Consider the following 13,223-nt stretch of genomic DNA (forward strand, 5'->3'; position numbering starts at 1 on the left):
AAAAAAGAAAAAGAAAAAGAAAAAGAAAAAGAAAAAGAAAAAGAAAAAGAAAAAGAGGAGTAGGAGTAGGAGTAGGAGTAGGAGTAGGAGTAGGAGTTTGGATTTATATCCCACCTTTCTGTTCTGTAAGGAGACTCAAGGTGGCTTACAAGCTCCTTTCCCTTCCTCTCCCCACAACAGACACCTTCTGAGGTAGGTGGGGCTGAGAGAGTTCTGAAAGAACTGTGACTAGGCCAGGGTCACCCAGCAGGAACGTAGGAGTGGAGAAACACATCTGGTTCACCAGATAAGCCTCTGCCACTCAGGTGGGGGAGTGGGGAAATGAGCCCAGTTCTTCAGATTAGAACCCACCTGCTCTTAACCACTACACCACGCTGGCTGTTTTACAGCAATGCCTCTAGCCATCCTGCCAACCCCTTGGGGTGCTTAGCAGTGCAGTGCCAAAATGGGGAGCCCATTCTCTGCATGGGCTCAGGATACCCACGATAACACACAATAAGAACTCAGCCTGGTCTTGCTCTCTCCAAATCAGCCTGCTGTAGCTCCTATCTGTAGCGCCTATCTCTCCCTTCCTGGAGAGATTAAGCGAACACAAAACCCTTAACCTGGAGAGCATTCCCATCGCCAGCCAGTTGGCAGAACCAAAACACACTCATGTCAAGCATTTAAAAGAAAACATGGTGGTGGAGGAAGGAGCCATCAAGTCGCAACCGGTTGAAGCAACCTCATAAAGTTTTCAAGACTCGAGATGAACAGGGGTGAAGAAAAGAAGAGTTTGGATTTATATCCCCCCTTTCTCTCCTGTAAGGAGACTTGGATTTATATCCCCCCTCTCTCTCCTGTAAGGAGACTCAAAGGGGCTTACAATTTTCTTTCCCTCCCTCCCCCACAACAAGCACCCTGTAAGGTGGGTGGGTCTGAGAGAGCTCCAAAAACTGTGACTAATCCAAGGGAACCCAGCTGGCATGTGTTGGAGTGCACAAACTAATCTGGGTCACTGGATAAACCTCCACAGCTCAAGTGGGCAAGTGGGGAATTAAACCCAGTTCTCCCAATTTGAGTGCACCTGCTCTTAACCACTACGTCATGCTGGTGGTTGGGCATTGCCTGTGGAGTGACCCAGAACTTCCTTGGTGGTCTCCCATCTCAGTATTAACCACAGCTGACCCTTCTTAGCTTTGAGGAACTGATGAGATTTGGCTGCCAAAGGCCAACCTGCACCAGACAAAAGAAAGCATACACAGTTTTCCGTTCCACATCATTTAGGGCGATTCCGCACACGAGTAAAATAGGTTTGACCCAGTTCCCTGAGAAGGGTACTGACCTAGGTCGAAGCCATTGTTGTTCCCCACTGCAACCAGCTTGATCCCAGCTCGGAGGGCGGAATCATCCTGTGCCTCTTCGCCGCTCTGTTCCGATTGGCTACTGTTCTACGGCCATGTTCCGTCTATCCCCACACACGTTATAAAAAAACTGCCACAGGAATGGAGGGACGAAGGTGGCGTTTTTTGATTGGCCAGCTATACGCATGCCCGAAACACTCAGCTGTGATTGGCTGAATGGGGGACTCCTGGCACCAGAGATTCCGCACTTTATTGGAATCCAGCTGAGTTCAAGTGTGGTTCCCTGAAAAAGTAGTAGTTCCCAACTAGAGTCGGAAATTTGACCGTTACACGGGGCAAAGCTGGTACAAAACCACGTTGATCCCAGTGGTTGTGCGGAGCACGTAGGTTGAACGCAGGTCGAACTTAGGTTGATAACGCAAGTGCGGAATCGACCTTAGATTAGGGGTGCAACACCCCCACCCCCCCCCGTGATCTGGAAATTCAAGCAAAAAAATTTTTCTCCCTCCCTTCATACCAGAGAAGAACTCTGATTTTCCTTTTCCCTTCCTTTTAACTTAAAAAAAGAAATTGTGTATATTTATGGTATTAGAAGATAAAATACATTGATATACAATACTATAATTTTTTTTTTGCGTTTCTGAGTTTCTAAACTTTTTTCGTGTCGCCTGCTGACCTTCACGCGTCACCTGCGGCTTCCGCAAAATTCCACAAAAATTCCTGTTTGATTTCTTCTGCTGACCCATGATACACCAGAGCCGTGATGGGGAAGCTCGCGATGTGGAAGGGATAATTCCACATTAGGATGCACACATTTCTAAATGTCATGCACAGGCAATTTTTAACAGTGAATGTCCTGAGTTAAATTAGCAGCAGCAACTAGCCACGGAAACGAGCTGACTGGGGGTTGAGGGACTGGTTAGGAAAAGGGCGCCCTAGAATGGCCTCACCGTGGTTGCAGCAAATCCCCGACGAGGCGCAGGTTCCACCGTTGTTTCCACACGGCTTCTTCCCGGACTCGCAAGGGGTCGGCAGAAAGTTTTCCTCTTGACATCTCAGAGTCTCTGCGGTGCCAAAGTAGCAGCCCAGGTCTTCTCCACAGCAGATGTTCGGTCCAAAGCAATGTCCTCTGTTTCTAGGCCCGCAAGAGATACACTGTGGGAGAGAACATGAAAGGGGCGAATACGAAAGGGGAGGCACCCTAATTATTATTTTTGCAATCATTAAAACTGATTGTAAACAATGGTTTCTGGGTTCATAAGACTTGTCTTTCCTTCAGCTTTTAGTATCAGATGTTTGGGTCCCAAGCAATTTCAGAAGTTCTAGACCACTGATATCTGAATGGGGTTTTCCTTCACCCTGAGTTCAACGAAGAAGAAGACGAGGAAGAGGAAGAAGAAGAAGAAGAAGAAAAAGAGGAGGAGGAGGAGAAGAAGAAGGTGGTGGTGGTGGTGGTGATGGTTGGATCTATATTCCACTTTTCTCAGCAATAAGAAGAAGAAGAAGAAGAAGAAGAAGAAGAGGAGGAGGAGGAGGAGTTTGGATTTATATCCCCCCTTTCTCTCCTGTAGGAGACTCAAAGGGGCTTACAATCTCCTTGCCCTTCCCCCCTCACAACAAACACCCTGTGAGGTAGGTGGGGCTGAGAGAGCTTCGAGAAGCTGTGACTAGCCCAAGGTCACCCAGCTGGCGTGTGTGGGAGTGTACAGGCTAATCTGAATTCCCCAGAGAAGCCTCCACAGCTCAGGCGGCAGAGCTGGGAATCAAACCCGGTTCCTCCAGATTAGATACACGAGCTCTTAACCTCCTACGCCACTGCTGCTCATAGTGGTGTCTCATAGTGGCTTACAAACTCCTTTCCCTTCCTCTCCCCACAATTGGCACCCTGTAAGGTAGACGGGACTGAGAGAGTTCAGAGAGAACTAGGCCCAGCCCAAGGTCACCCAACAGATGTGGAGGAGTGGGGAAACAAACCCAGTTCTCCCCATTAGAATCTGCCAGTCATGTGGAGCAGCAAGGGATCAAACCCTGTTCTCCAGATTTGAATCCACGGCTCTTTAACACCACATCATACTGGCTTCCAAGCTGAGTTGATCACACCTGATACAAATTAATGGTCCTCTATCACACACACACACACGCACACACACACACACCCAACTTACCTTCCTGACTTCCACATCCAAGGTGGAACGCTTCCCTCCAATGGGGCAGTTCTGGATGTAGCAGGCCGAAGAGAAGGCCAGGAAAGAAAACACACAGAAGGCCAGCGTATTATAAGACATGGTGCCAGAAGATGCCGGTTGCTTCCTTTGGGATCAACAATGGAAACGTCCTTCAGAGTTTTGCCTCTTTGGTCACAGCTATATATACTAGTGGGCAGGCCTGCTTGGCCGTACCGTTCTTCTCATTACTCATTTCTCTTAAGGAACGCAAGGTATTGCTTCTCACGTCACAGGGACCTCATCTTCGAATCCAAGGTCGAGGACGTGAGGTCAGTCAGAGATGGGCGATTTTCTCTCTCATTCCCTCCCTCCCAAATCTTACAGGCGACGTGCAAAAGGCCAACAATTCTCTTTAATGGACGGTATCTTTGATGTCACTACATTTGATGTGGAAGAATATGACCTATTTGGCCATTCCAGAAATTCCTCGTAGAGGAGAGTGTTTAATATACATCTGCATGAGATTCTGGATGGGAACATAATCCTCAGTTTGAAGAGCAAAAAACATCTGTTTGCTCCTTCGCTTTACAGACTAGGCCAAAGGGACTTTTCTAGCATGCCTTCCTATTCAGGGGCGTAATGCCCACTGGGCAAGGTGGGCAGCTGCCCAGGGCACCACCTTGTGGGGGGGGGCATCAAAATGCAGGGTTCGTTTTTGGGTATTTTTAGTGGTTTTCCATTTTTGGCCTGCAGGGGGTGCAGTTTTTAGGCTAGCAGCACCAAACTTTCAGTGTATCATCAGGATACTGTCCCTATGCTACCTGCCAAGTTTGGTGAGGTTTGGTTCAGGGAGTCCAAAGTTATGGACTCCCAAAGGGGGTGCCCCCATCCCCCATTGTTTCCAATGGGAGCTAATAGGAGATGGGGGCTACAGTTTTGAGGGTCCATAACTTTGGTCCCTCTGAACCAAACTCCACCAAACCTGGGGGGTATCATTATGGCAGTCTCTTGATGATACCCTGAAAGTTTTGAGACTGTGCCTTCAGAAATGTGCCCCCCCCCCCGCCTGCAACCCTTGCGGCTTCCTTCCGGACTACGTCAATGGGGGTCGTGATGGAGTGGCCACCCATGAGGGGGGCATCCAACTCAGGTTTTGCCCAGGGCTACAGTCTGCCTTGTTACGCCCCTGTTCCTATTTCATATTCATGTGCAATTGTGTGTCCAGGTTAGAAAGCTCAGGAGTGGTACCTGGGAAATCTCAGCCTCTTGTGAGCCAGTGTGGTGTCGTGGTTAAGAGCAGGTGGATTCTAATCTGGAGAACTGGGTTCGATTCCCCACTCCTCCACCTGAGTGGCAGAGGCTTATCTGGTGAACCAGATGTGTTTCCGCACTCCTACATTCTTGCTGGGTGACCTTGGACTAGTCACAGTTGTTGGGAACTCTCTCAGCCCCACCTACCTCACAAGGTGTCTACTGTGTGGAGAGGAAGGGAAAGGAGAGTATAAGCCACGTTGAGTCTCCTTACAGGAGAGAAATCCAAACTCCTCCTCCTCCTCCTCCTCCTCCTCCTCCTCCTCCTCCTCCTCCTCCTCCTCCTCTTCTTGTGCATTTCTATTAACATGCTGTAAGAAAACCAAGCCTATGGCACAAATAAGAGACACTTGCTGGATATAGAATTACAGAAGCTAGAATCCCTTGCTTCAGGAGTATGTTCCCCTTGGTCACTGGGTCTTGGCCGATCCTGTATGCTTTGCATCACTGGACACTTTGCCATCTGACTGATCAGTAACCCCTTACCTTAAAAATTTAATTTCCTCATAACAGCGACATGCCTTTTCATTAGCTAGAATTAACATGTTACCTTCTGCTCTCCTCCAGAGAAGATTTAACAAAATCCCACTTCAAGACAGATATTTTCCCCTCTTCGGAACTCACCGTGCTGTTAGATTGAAGAATCCGCACATTTTCCGAAACCTGCTGAAGTGTGACTTTTTCTCCCTTTGCAGGGAAAGCAAAGGGGGGTCAGTGTACATTAAACTTCCTTTGGGTTTTCTCACTCCTCGCTTTTCTCACTTGCCTTCCCCTGCTCACTCCACCCTATCTCACAACTTCATTAACTAGAAATTTAAGAATAGCTGACACCTCGCTTCGATTCCAATCAATGCCTTTTGCAGTGCTTAGCGGTAGATATACACAAATACCTTTATTCTCAGCATCTTTGTATACGTGGGAATTTTGTGCCTGAGGATCTTTCTCCTTGGGCTGCCATTTCAGAACAACCAGAAAGACGTTCTTTTTGTTGTAACGCCTGTGGTCTATTGCTGGAGCAGTCGACTCTGAAATTGACATGAATTTGACCAGGTCTAGCCACACAACACAAGCCTTTATTGGCATATAAAACAGGACAAAAATTTAAAACAAAACAAGGTTAAGAAATACAGTTAAAATTAACTAATTTCCAGTATAAAATTTGCAACAGTTTCACAAAAGAGCACATCAGAGCTGTTCAGGAGATTGGGTATTTTATAACACTCATGCCACTGAGAACATTGCAAGAAAATGGAATTCATGTATTTCATGCGTATCTTGTTGTATTTAGGGCATAGAAACAAAGAATGGTCAAGTGTTTCAACCGTAGTCCTATCACATGAACAAACTCTTTTAGAACGTTCCATATTCTTCAATCTTCCCTCCAGCAGAGCTGATGGCAGCACATTACATCTTGCAGTAGCCAAGGCTCTCCTCTGGGTGGGATTAATCAGCAGATGAAGATATGCTGCCATAACTCCACACTCGCATGGGATTAATAATGTAGTTGGAGAACAGGTTGTCTTGGCAGCACGAGTCAAATTATGAAAAGACCAGGTCTAGCAAAGTCATGCAAGATCAAAGATGGTAACCAAACCAAAAACAGCGGCAGGCAACCTTCCCAATTGGAGGTGGCACAGAAAGAATAAGGAAGCGGGAGTGGGTAAAATGGCAGATCGGCCTGACCAGGGACATTTTGCAGGAGAAAATCCCTGTGCAAACAAAAAAAAAAACCCCGTGGGAAAACCCCACTGCAGAGTAAACAGCTGAGGGGTAAGTAGTACATGCATAAATGGCCCTCAAACTCTGGCCCCTTCCGCACACGCAAAATAATGCGTTTTCAAACCACTTTCACAACTGTTTGCAAGTGGATTTTGCTATTCCGCACAGCTTCAAAGAGCTCTGAAAGCAGTTTGAAAGCGCATTATTCTGCATGTGCGGAATGAGCCCCTGCTTTTATGGAGCAAACTCATACAGTGTGGGAACCAGTCACAAGTCATTCTGTCGGGGGTTTGAACTAGTGAATCTGTCAGGCACCGGGCATCTTCTCTGGATGTGAACACATTTCCTTGGATAGGATCACCATTGAGCTATCCTATCAGGAGAAAGTATCCTGGGATCTGAGTGATAAAGATGCCCTGTTTCATCTTAGATAGTGACGGGAAAGGACTTTTAGGAAGGGGTGACCAGTTTGTTCCCACAAGTCCCAAAAACCAACCTCACCAAAAAAAAAAACATGTTGAAGAACACACGTCAGCGATGCATTTGTGCTGAGTCTGTTCCATTTTCTTTTGAGTTGATTTGATCTATATCCTGCCCTTTACGAATGAACTTTGACTTGGGGCCAATATTTCAAAGAAGATCCCCCCCCCCACATGAGCCTGTTATCATGTCAAGCAAGGGCTTGCATAGCAAGGAGGCTGCTATAGCATTTCAGAGGGTATACTCTGTCTCAGATAAAGATGTTAGTGCAGTCAGTTGAGGTGCAGTGGTTGAGAAAATGGAATGCTTCCGCTTTATTATTAATTAATTAATTAATTAATTATTTTATTAGGCTTTTATACCGCCCCATCCCCGGAGGGTTCTGGGCGGTGTACAGCATATAGGAATACAGTATAAAATAGTTAAACGTTTAAGAACAGTGATAAAAAATTAAAAAAAATTGTTCCAAGAAATAGAGTGGCGTCCAGCATTCCAATAAAAAAAATTCCCTCCCCCCCCCCCCAAAAAAGGGAGGCATGGCGAGTCTCGTTAGATGACAAGTGGCCCAGATGTCAGGGGCCATAGAAAGGGGGCACCATTAGCGGCCGGTTCCTCCAAAGGCCCGGCGGAACAGCTCCGTCTTACAGGCCCTGCGGAACTCCCCAAGGTCCCGCAGGGCCCGGACAGCTGGAGGAAGAGCATTCCACTAGGCCGGGGCCAGAGCCGTAAAGGCCCTGGCCCATGTGGAGGCCAGCCGCATCATTGAGGGGCCAGGGACCACCAGTAGATTGGCCTCCACCTATCGGAGAATATAGTCCCAAATGAATATGAGTATTATCATTCATTTTTGTGCGCTGCCTTTCTCAGAACCATTATTTTGTGCACTATTGAACATGGTACTTTGATACAAGAGCATTTGTAGTTCATTGATCAACTATCATCAGACTTTCAAATGGATGAGGAGAGCAGGGCTAGGTGGGCACTAGGATCCAGGCGGAGCATTTTACAACACAGAACGCCTGGCATGTTGAGTTCTGTGGAGGAGGAATATACAGTCTACTGACATCTTTTTATGAGACAGAGTATAGCTGTTTTGGTCAGCAGTGAAACAATTAGATTCAATCCAGCAGTGACTTAAAGGCTTACAAGATTTTGGGGTTTAAGTTCTGGAGAGTCAAGGCTAACTTCATCAGATATGGCAGTGATGGCGAACCTTTTCGAGACCGAGTGCCCAAATTGCAACCCAAAACCCACTTATTTATCGCAAAGTGCCAACACGGCAATTTAACCTGAATACTGAGGTTTTAGTTTAGAAAAAATGGTTGGCTACGAGGCGTGCGTTACTCGGGAGTAAGCTTGGTGGTAGTCAGTGGCTTTGCTTTGAAGCAACCGTGCAACTCTTCCAACGGGTGAATCATGACCCTAGGAGGGTTTACTCAGAAGCAAGCCCCATTGCCAGCAACCGAGCTTATTCCCAGGTAAAGGACCGCGCTTTAGTTCTTCGCATGAGAATCAGTGGGGTTTAACAGCGTTTAACAGGGTTACCTACACTGCTTCCCCAAAACTAGGTCTTAGGTTTAATACTAATAATCGAGCCCAGTGGCCCAGGCCAGCCTAGATGTGTGTGTGCGGGGGGGACTCTGCGCGTGCCCACAGAGAGGGCTCTGAGTGCCACCTCTGGCACCTGTGCCATAGGTTCACCACCACTGAGATATGGTATACGAAGGGTGCTTTGGCTCTCCAAAGCTTATATCCCAAAAATCTTGTGGGTTTTTAATGTGATATTGGACTCAGATCTATCTGCCATAACATTATTAGTGAAACTCCAAATGCATATCTAAGCAACTGAACTTAAAAGAAGGTCAGGAGATAATGAATGCTTCTTCTCCCAGGATACAAAGACAGTGATTATCTTAAATGGGTAATATATCAACTATTAATGAAACCAGACAGGCATAATATCTGTGCCACTAAATCTGACCCAGCCTGTGCCCTGTCTGCTCGTAGATCCAATAAGGCCATCTGCCTCTCTTAGAAACCTTAAAAGTTTAGATAAGGACGTGAAATTCTTAATAATGAGGAATTGGCTTTGTATCGTAACCAGTTCCACCTTTGGCTTTGCTAATTCGTCATCAGACATGGAGTAGCTGTCTAGCAAGTCACCTTTGACCCCGGCTGTAATCACTGGCATTTCAATGGAGGACTTCAGACAATTTAGAGGTCAAAGAGGACCTTCTTGCGTGCCATGGAATCCTACAAGGGTCAAAAGGTTGGCATTACATTATAAGTGTCCTTCATAAAACAGTGATAGGATGTAGAAGCTGAGAATTAAGATGAATGACGTGGAGTTGATTTTATTTAATCTACTCTAGTGTCAGGATGGCAGCCATATTGGTTGGCAGTAGAACAACTAAAATTGGGTACAGTAGCATCCTTTCTGTGGTTTATTTACTTTATTACATTTCTACCCAGCCAGTCCCAACCAAAGCTGGGCTCAGGGTGCCTTATAGAAATATAAAACATAATATTACCATAAATCTATTGATGGCAGGTAATAATAATAATAATAATAAGAAGAAGAAGAAGAAGAAGAAGAAGAAGAAGAAGAAGAAGAAGAAGAAGAAGAGGAGTTTGGATTTATATCCCCCCTTTCTCTCCTGCAAGAGACTCAAAGGGGCTGACAATCTCCTTGCCCTTCCCAAACACCCTGTGAGGTAGGTGGGGCTCAGAGAGCTCTGAGAAGCTGTGACTAGCCCAAGATCACCCAGCTGGCATGTGTGGGAGTGTACAGGCTAATCTGAATTCCCCAGATAAGCCTCCGCAGCTCAGGCGGCAGAGCTGGGAATCAAACCCGGTTCCTCCAGATTAGATACATGAGCTCTTAACCTCCTACGCCACTGCTGCTCTCAATAATATCATACAATAACCTATAATAGATGCCTGTCTCCCATGCTTGACAGGTCTTCTTAGCTGTCCTTCAAGCTAACATTGTCCAAAGATATGGGAGGGCCAACAACAAGAAGAAAAGGGGGAGGGTGCCCAAGTTGTTCATTATAGGACAGATGGCGATTGGGAAGTCAACTGGGAGACCTTAGAAACCAATAAGATTCGGGGGAATGCCAAAGTTCCTTTTGTCAGAAACAAGTCAGAACAGAGATCCCTGAGAAGGTGAATAGAGCCAGCGTGGTGGGGTGGTTAAGAACAGATGGATTCTGATCTGGAGAATCAGGTTTGACTCCTTCACCTGAGTGCCTGTGGCTTATCTGGTGAACCAGATGTGTTTCCACACTCCTACATCTGCTGGGTGACCCTGGGCTAGTCACAGCTTTCTCTGAACTCTCTCAGCGCCTCCTTCCTCACAAGGTGTCTGTTGTGGGAAGAGAAAGGGAAAGGAGCTTGTAAGTCACCTTGAGTCTCTTTACAAGAGAAAAAGGTGGGGTATAAATCCAAACTACTACTACTACTACTACTATTACTACTACTACTACTACTACTACTACTTGTCGTCGTCGTCGTCGTCGTCGTCTTCTTCTTCTTCTTCTTCTTCTTCTTCTTCTTCTTCTTCTTCTTCTTCTTCTTCTTCTTCTTCTTCTTCTTCTTCTTCTTCTTCTTCTTCTTCTTCTTCTTCAGGTATTGGACTAAGACTTGGGGAAAACCAGGTTTGAATCCCTACTCCTGCCATGAAAACTTGCTGGGTGACGTTGACCCAGTCACACATTCTCAGCCCTGACTCTGGCTAGTTTTTGGATAGGAAACGTCCAAGGAATACCAGGGTGACTCTAAGGCAGGCAATGGAAAATCATCTCTGAAAGGTCTCTTATCCTGAAAACTCTGTGCGGTTACCATAAGTTATCTGGACTTGACAGAAGAAACAAAAAAGGTTGGGATGTGCAACAGAGAACAGAGTCAGGAGGCAAAGGTACAATGCAAATATAATCATCTTGATGAGAACAGGGGAGAAAAGCTCAGAGGCAAGAAAAATCTGTAGTGAGATCTCACTCATCAGTAGTGACATAATAAACCTATGTCCTTGTTCAGCCCTAAGGGCAGAGGTGGGATCCAGCAGGTTCCCACAGGTTCCCGAGAGTAGGTTACTAATTATTTGTGTGTGCCGAGAGGGGGTTACTAATGGGTGATTTTGCCACGTGATTTTTGCCTTAGTTACGCCCCTCCTCTCAGCAGAAGCGCGCAGAACTTGAAGCAGTCTAGCAGGAGGTGCACCGGCGTGCATGGCAGCCTGCGCTTGCGTGCATTCGTTTCCCGCCCAAGGACCGGCGCAGCGGCTGTGTCCTTGCCACAGCCCTGCCCAGGAATGCCCCGCCCCCGGAATTCCTGACCATGCCCCCATCGTGCCCCGCCCAGCCCCATTGGCGCTACGCCACAGTGTGAATCCCACCTGTTACTAAAATGTTTGGATCCCACCACTGCCTAAGGGGGTTCATTGTTCAAAACAATGTCTTGATGGCCGCTGCTGCTGAAAGGGCAGAATTTTTACCTGGACAGTCAATCAGATCACCAACGGACATCTAGAAGTCCTGCTGACTCACCTGGCCCCACCCGCTTTCTCAAAACACTTGGCGTCCACCAGGAAAGATGTCAGCCAGCACCGTGGAGCCATGTTGGGGACGCCTGTACTAACATAAACCCCAAATAGCTAAATAGATTACATCATTGGCCCTTTCCCCGCGCACCTTAAGCCGTGCGCAACATACCACTCAAGTGGCGCGGGGTCCTACGACACTCCCACACTACAGGGGCGGTGACAACGCAGCCACCTAGCAACGCTGCGGCTCTTGCGCCCCCTCATTGATGGCATTTACCTGGGCGGCTCTCCTCGAAGTAAAGGCACCTTTTGGTGACCCAGCGCCAGCGCGGAGACGCCCGTGCATGCGCCAGAGATGGCGCGCTCTGAGAGTAGCATGCAGCAAGGGGCGGCAAAGGTGAAGGGTGGGGAAACGCATGTGAGCATGCTTGGATGCTTGATGCTGTTTAAAGGGCCCCAGCTCAGGGGTAGGGAACCTGGGGCTCTCCAGATGTTCCGGGAACTACGCAATTCCCATCGGCCTCTGTCAGCATGGCCAATTGGCCATGCTGGTAGGGGCTGATGGGAAGCCAACGGACCCTGAGCTGCTCTGGAGAGCTGCAGGTTCCCTACCCCTGGGCTAGCTGGTGGCAGTGGAAAGTTAAAGGAGGAGGAGGAGGAGGAGGAGGAGGAGGAGGCGGAGGCGGCACCAGGATCCAGATGGAGCACTCTACAACAAAGAAGATCTGGCATGCTTTGTTCTGTGGTGGAGGAATATACAGAGTACTAGATGAGATCTGTATGAAATAGTAGAACACTGGCTGTTATGGAAATTGTCTGTCCCTTTCTGATAATTGTGCACATTCTCCAAGCTCTTTTTCTTCTTCTTCTCCTTCTACGTTTATGAAGAATTCTGCTCAAGCAGAGCAAGACTAAAGCACTGACTAATTTAGTATGTCATTCTGGTTGGAATAACCTTTGCCAAGAAGCAGGGAGTTAGATAGAGAAGAGATCAATTTCCCAGACTGCATTAGGGTGATTATTGAAATATTGTTCTTTTATTCTTTTATTCTTGACCCAGAGAAGAACAAAGTCAGGTTGATGCTTAAGAATGCATCCATCTGCCCTTGATGGCTCTCCGCTTGAATGAGTTGTCCCTGCCCACCTTTCTTGAATTCACTAACTGCCTTGTGTTGGCAAAGATATTGGACACACTGCCAGTTCTTCCCCGGCCTTGCCCCATTCTGTCATGAAAAGCCATGCCAGAAGTGCTCTTGCTTTCCCTGTGGAAAGTGAGAAGCACACACGTGACGCGGGGCAAGAGAAAGTGTGTCGGGACAAGAAATCTTGCCCCGACGTGCCTCCTTTCTCGGCACACCACAAACAAGAAGCACGTCGGGACAAGATTTCTTGCTTTAGAAGCCATACCAGGCCATTGCCTGGTCTACAGCTTTAAGCTGAGGCTGTGTAACTTTCATAGGGATCCCTTTCTGCTTTGCCCTTCCAGCCGTGGCCCCCAAAGGAAAGACCGTGGCCAAGTCAGCGGGCAAATGGGGGGAGCTTACCGAGAAAGATATCCTGAAGTCAATAGCCTGTTGTGCTGCCGCAGCGGCGATGATCTTTCTCGCAGTCCTTATATTGACAACTAACGGTATCTGGCCACGCGTTGCTGTGGGTTATTGT

At 47.4% G+C, this 13,223-nt stretch overlaps 2 protein-coding genes across 2 annotated transcripts in view; both read right to left on the reverse strand.

Annotated features, from left to right (window-relative positions):
- Positions 1-2,089, reverse strand: part of RNF24 (ring finger protein 24) — a 12,025-nt gene extending 9,936 nt beyond the window's left edge. The window contains exon 1 of the mRNA XM_048508767.1: positions 2,033-2,089. Coding sequence (XP_048364724.1) covers positions 2,033-2,089 — 57 coding nt within the window. The remainder of the gene's footprint in view (positions 1-2,032) is intronic.
- A 133-nt stretch (positions 2,090-2,222) lies between these two features.
- LOC125439652 (mesotocin-neurophysin MT-like) lies at positions 2,223-3,628 on the reverse strand. The gene is made up of 2 exons (XM_048508768.1): positions 3,509-3,628; positions 2,223-2,498 (listed from the first exon to the last, which is right to left on the reverse strand). Exons 1-2 carry the CDS (start codon positions 3,626-3,628, stop codon positions 2,223-2,225), a joined length of 396 nt encoding a protein of 131 aa, XP_048364725.1.
- Between the last annotated feature and the right edge of the window lie 9,595 nt (positions 3,629-13,223).

Source organism: Sphaerodactylus townsendi, linkage group LG10 (assembly GCF_021028975.2).
Source record: "Sphaerodactylus townsendi isolate TG3544 linkage group LG10, MPM_Stown_v2.3, whole genome shotgun sequence".
Lineage (NCBI taxonomy): Eukaryota > Metazoa > Chordata > Lepidosauria > Squamata > Sphaerodactylidae > Sphaerodactylus > Sphaerodactylus townsendi.

Excerpts from the sequence above, each read along its gene's own strand:
- LOC125439652 (XM_048508768.1), bottom strand. The coding sequence starts at position 3,628 with ATGTCTTATAATACGCTGGCCTTCTGTGTGTTTTCTTTCCTGGCCTTC. Across the intron at positions 2,499-3,508 it reads TGGATGTGGAAGTCAGGAAG|TGTATCTCTTGCGGGCCTAG; the intron begins GTAAGTTGGGTG and ends TCTCTCCCACAG.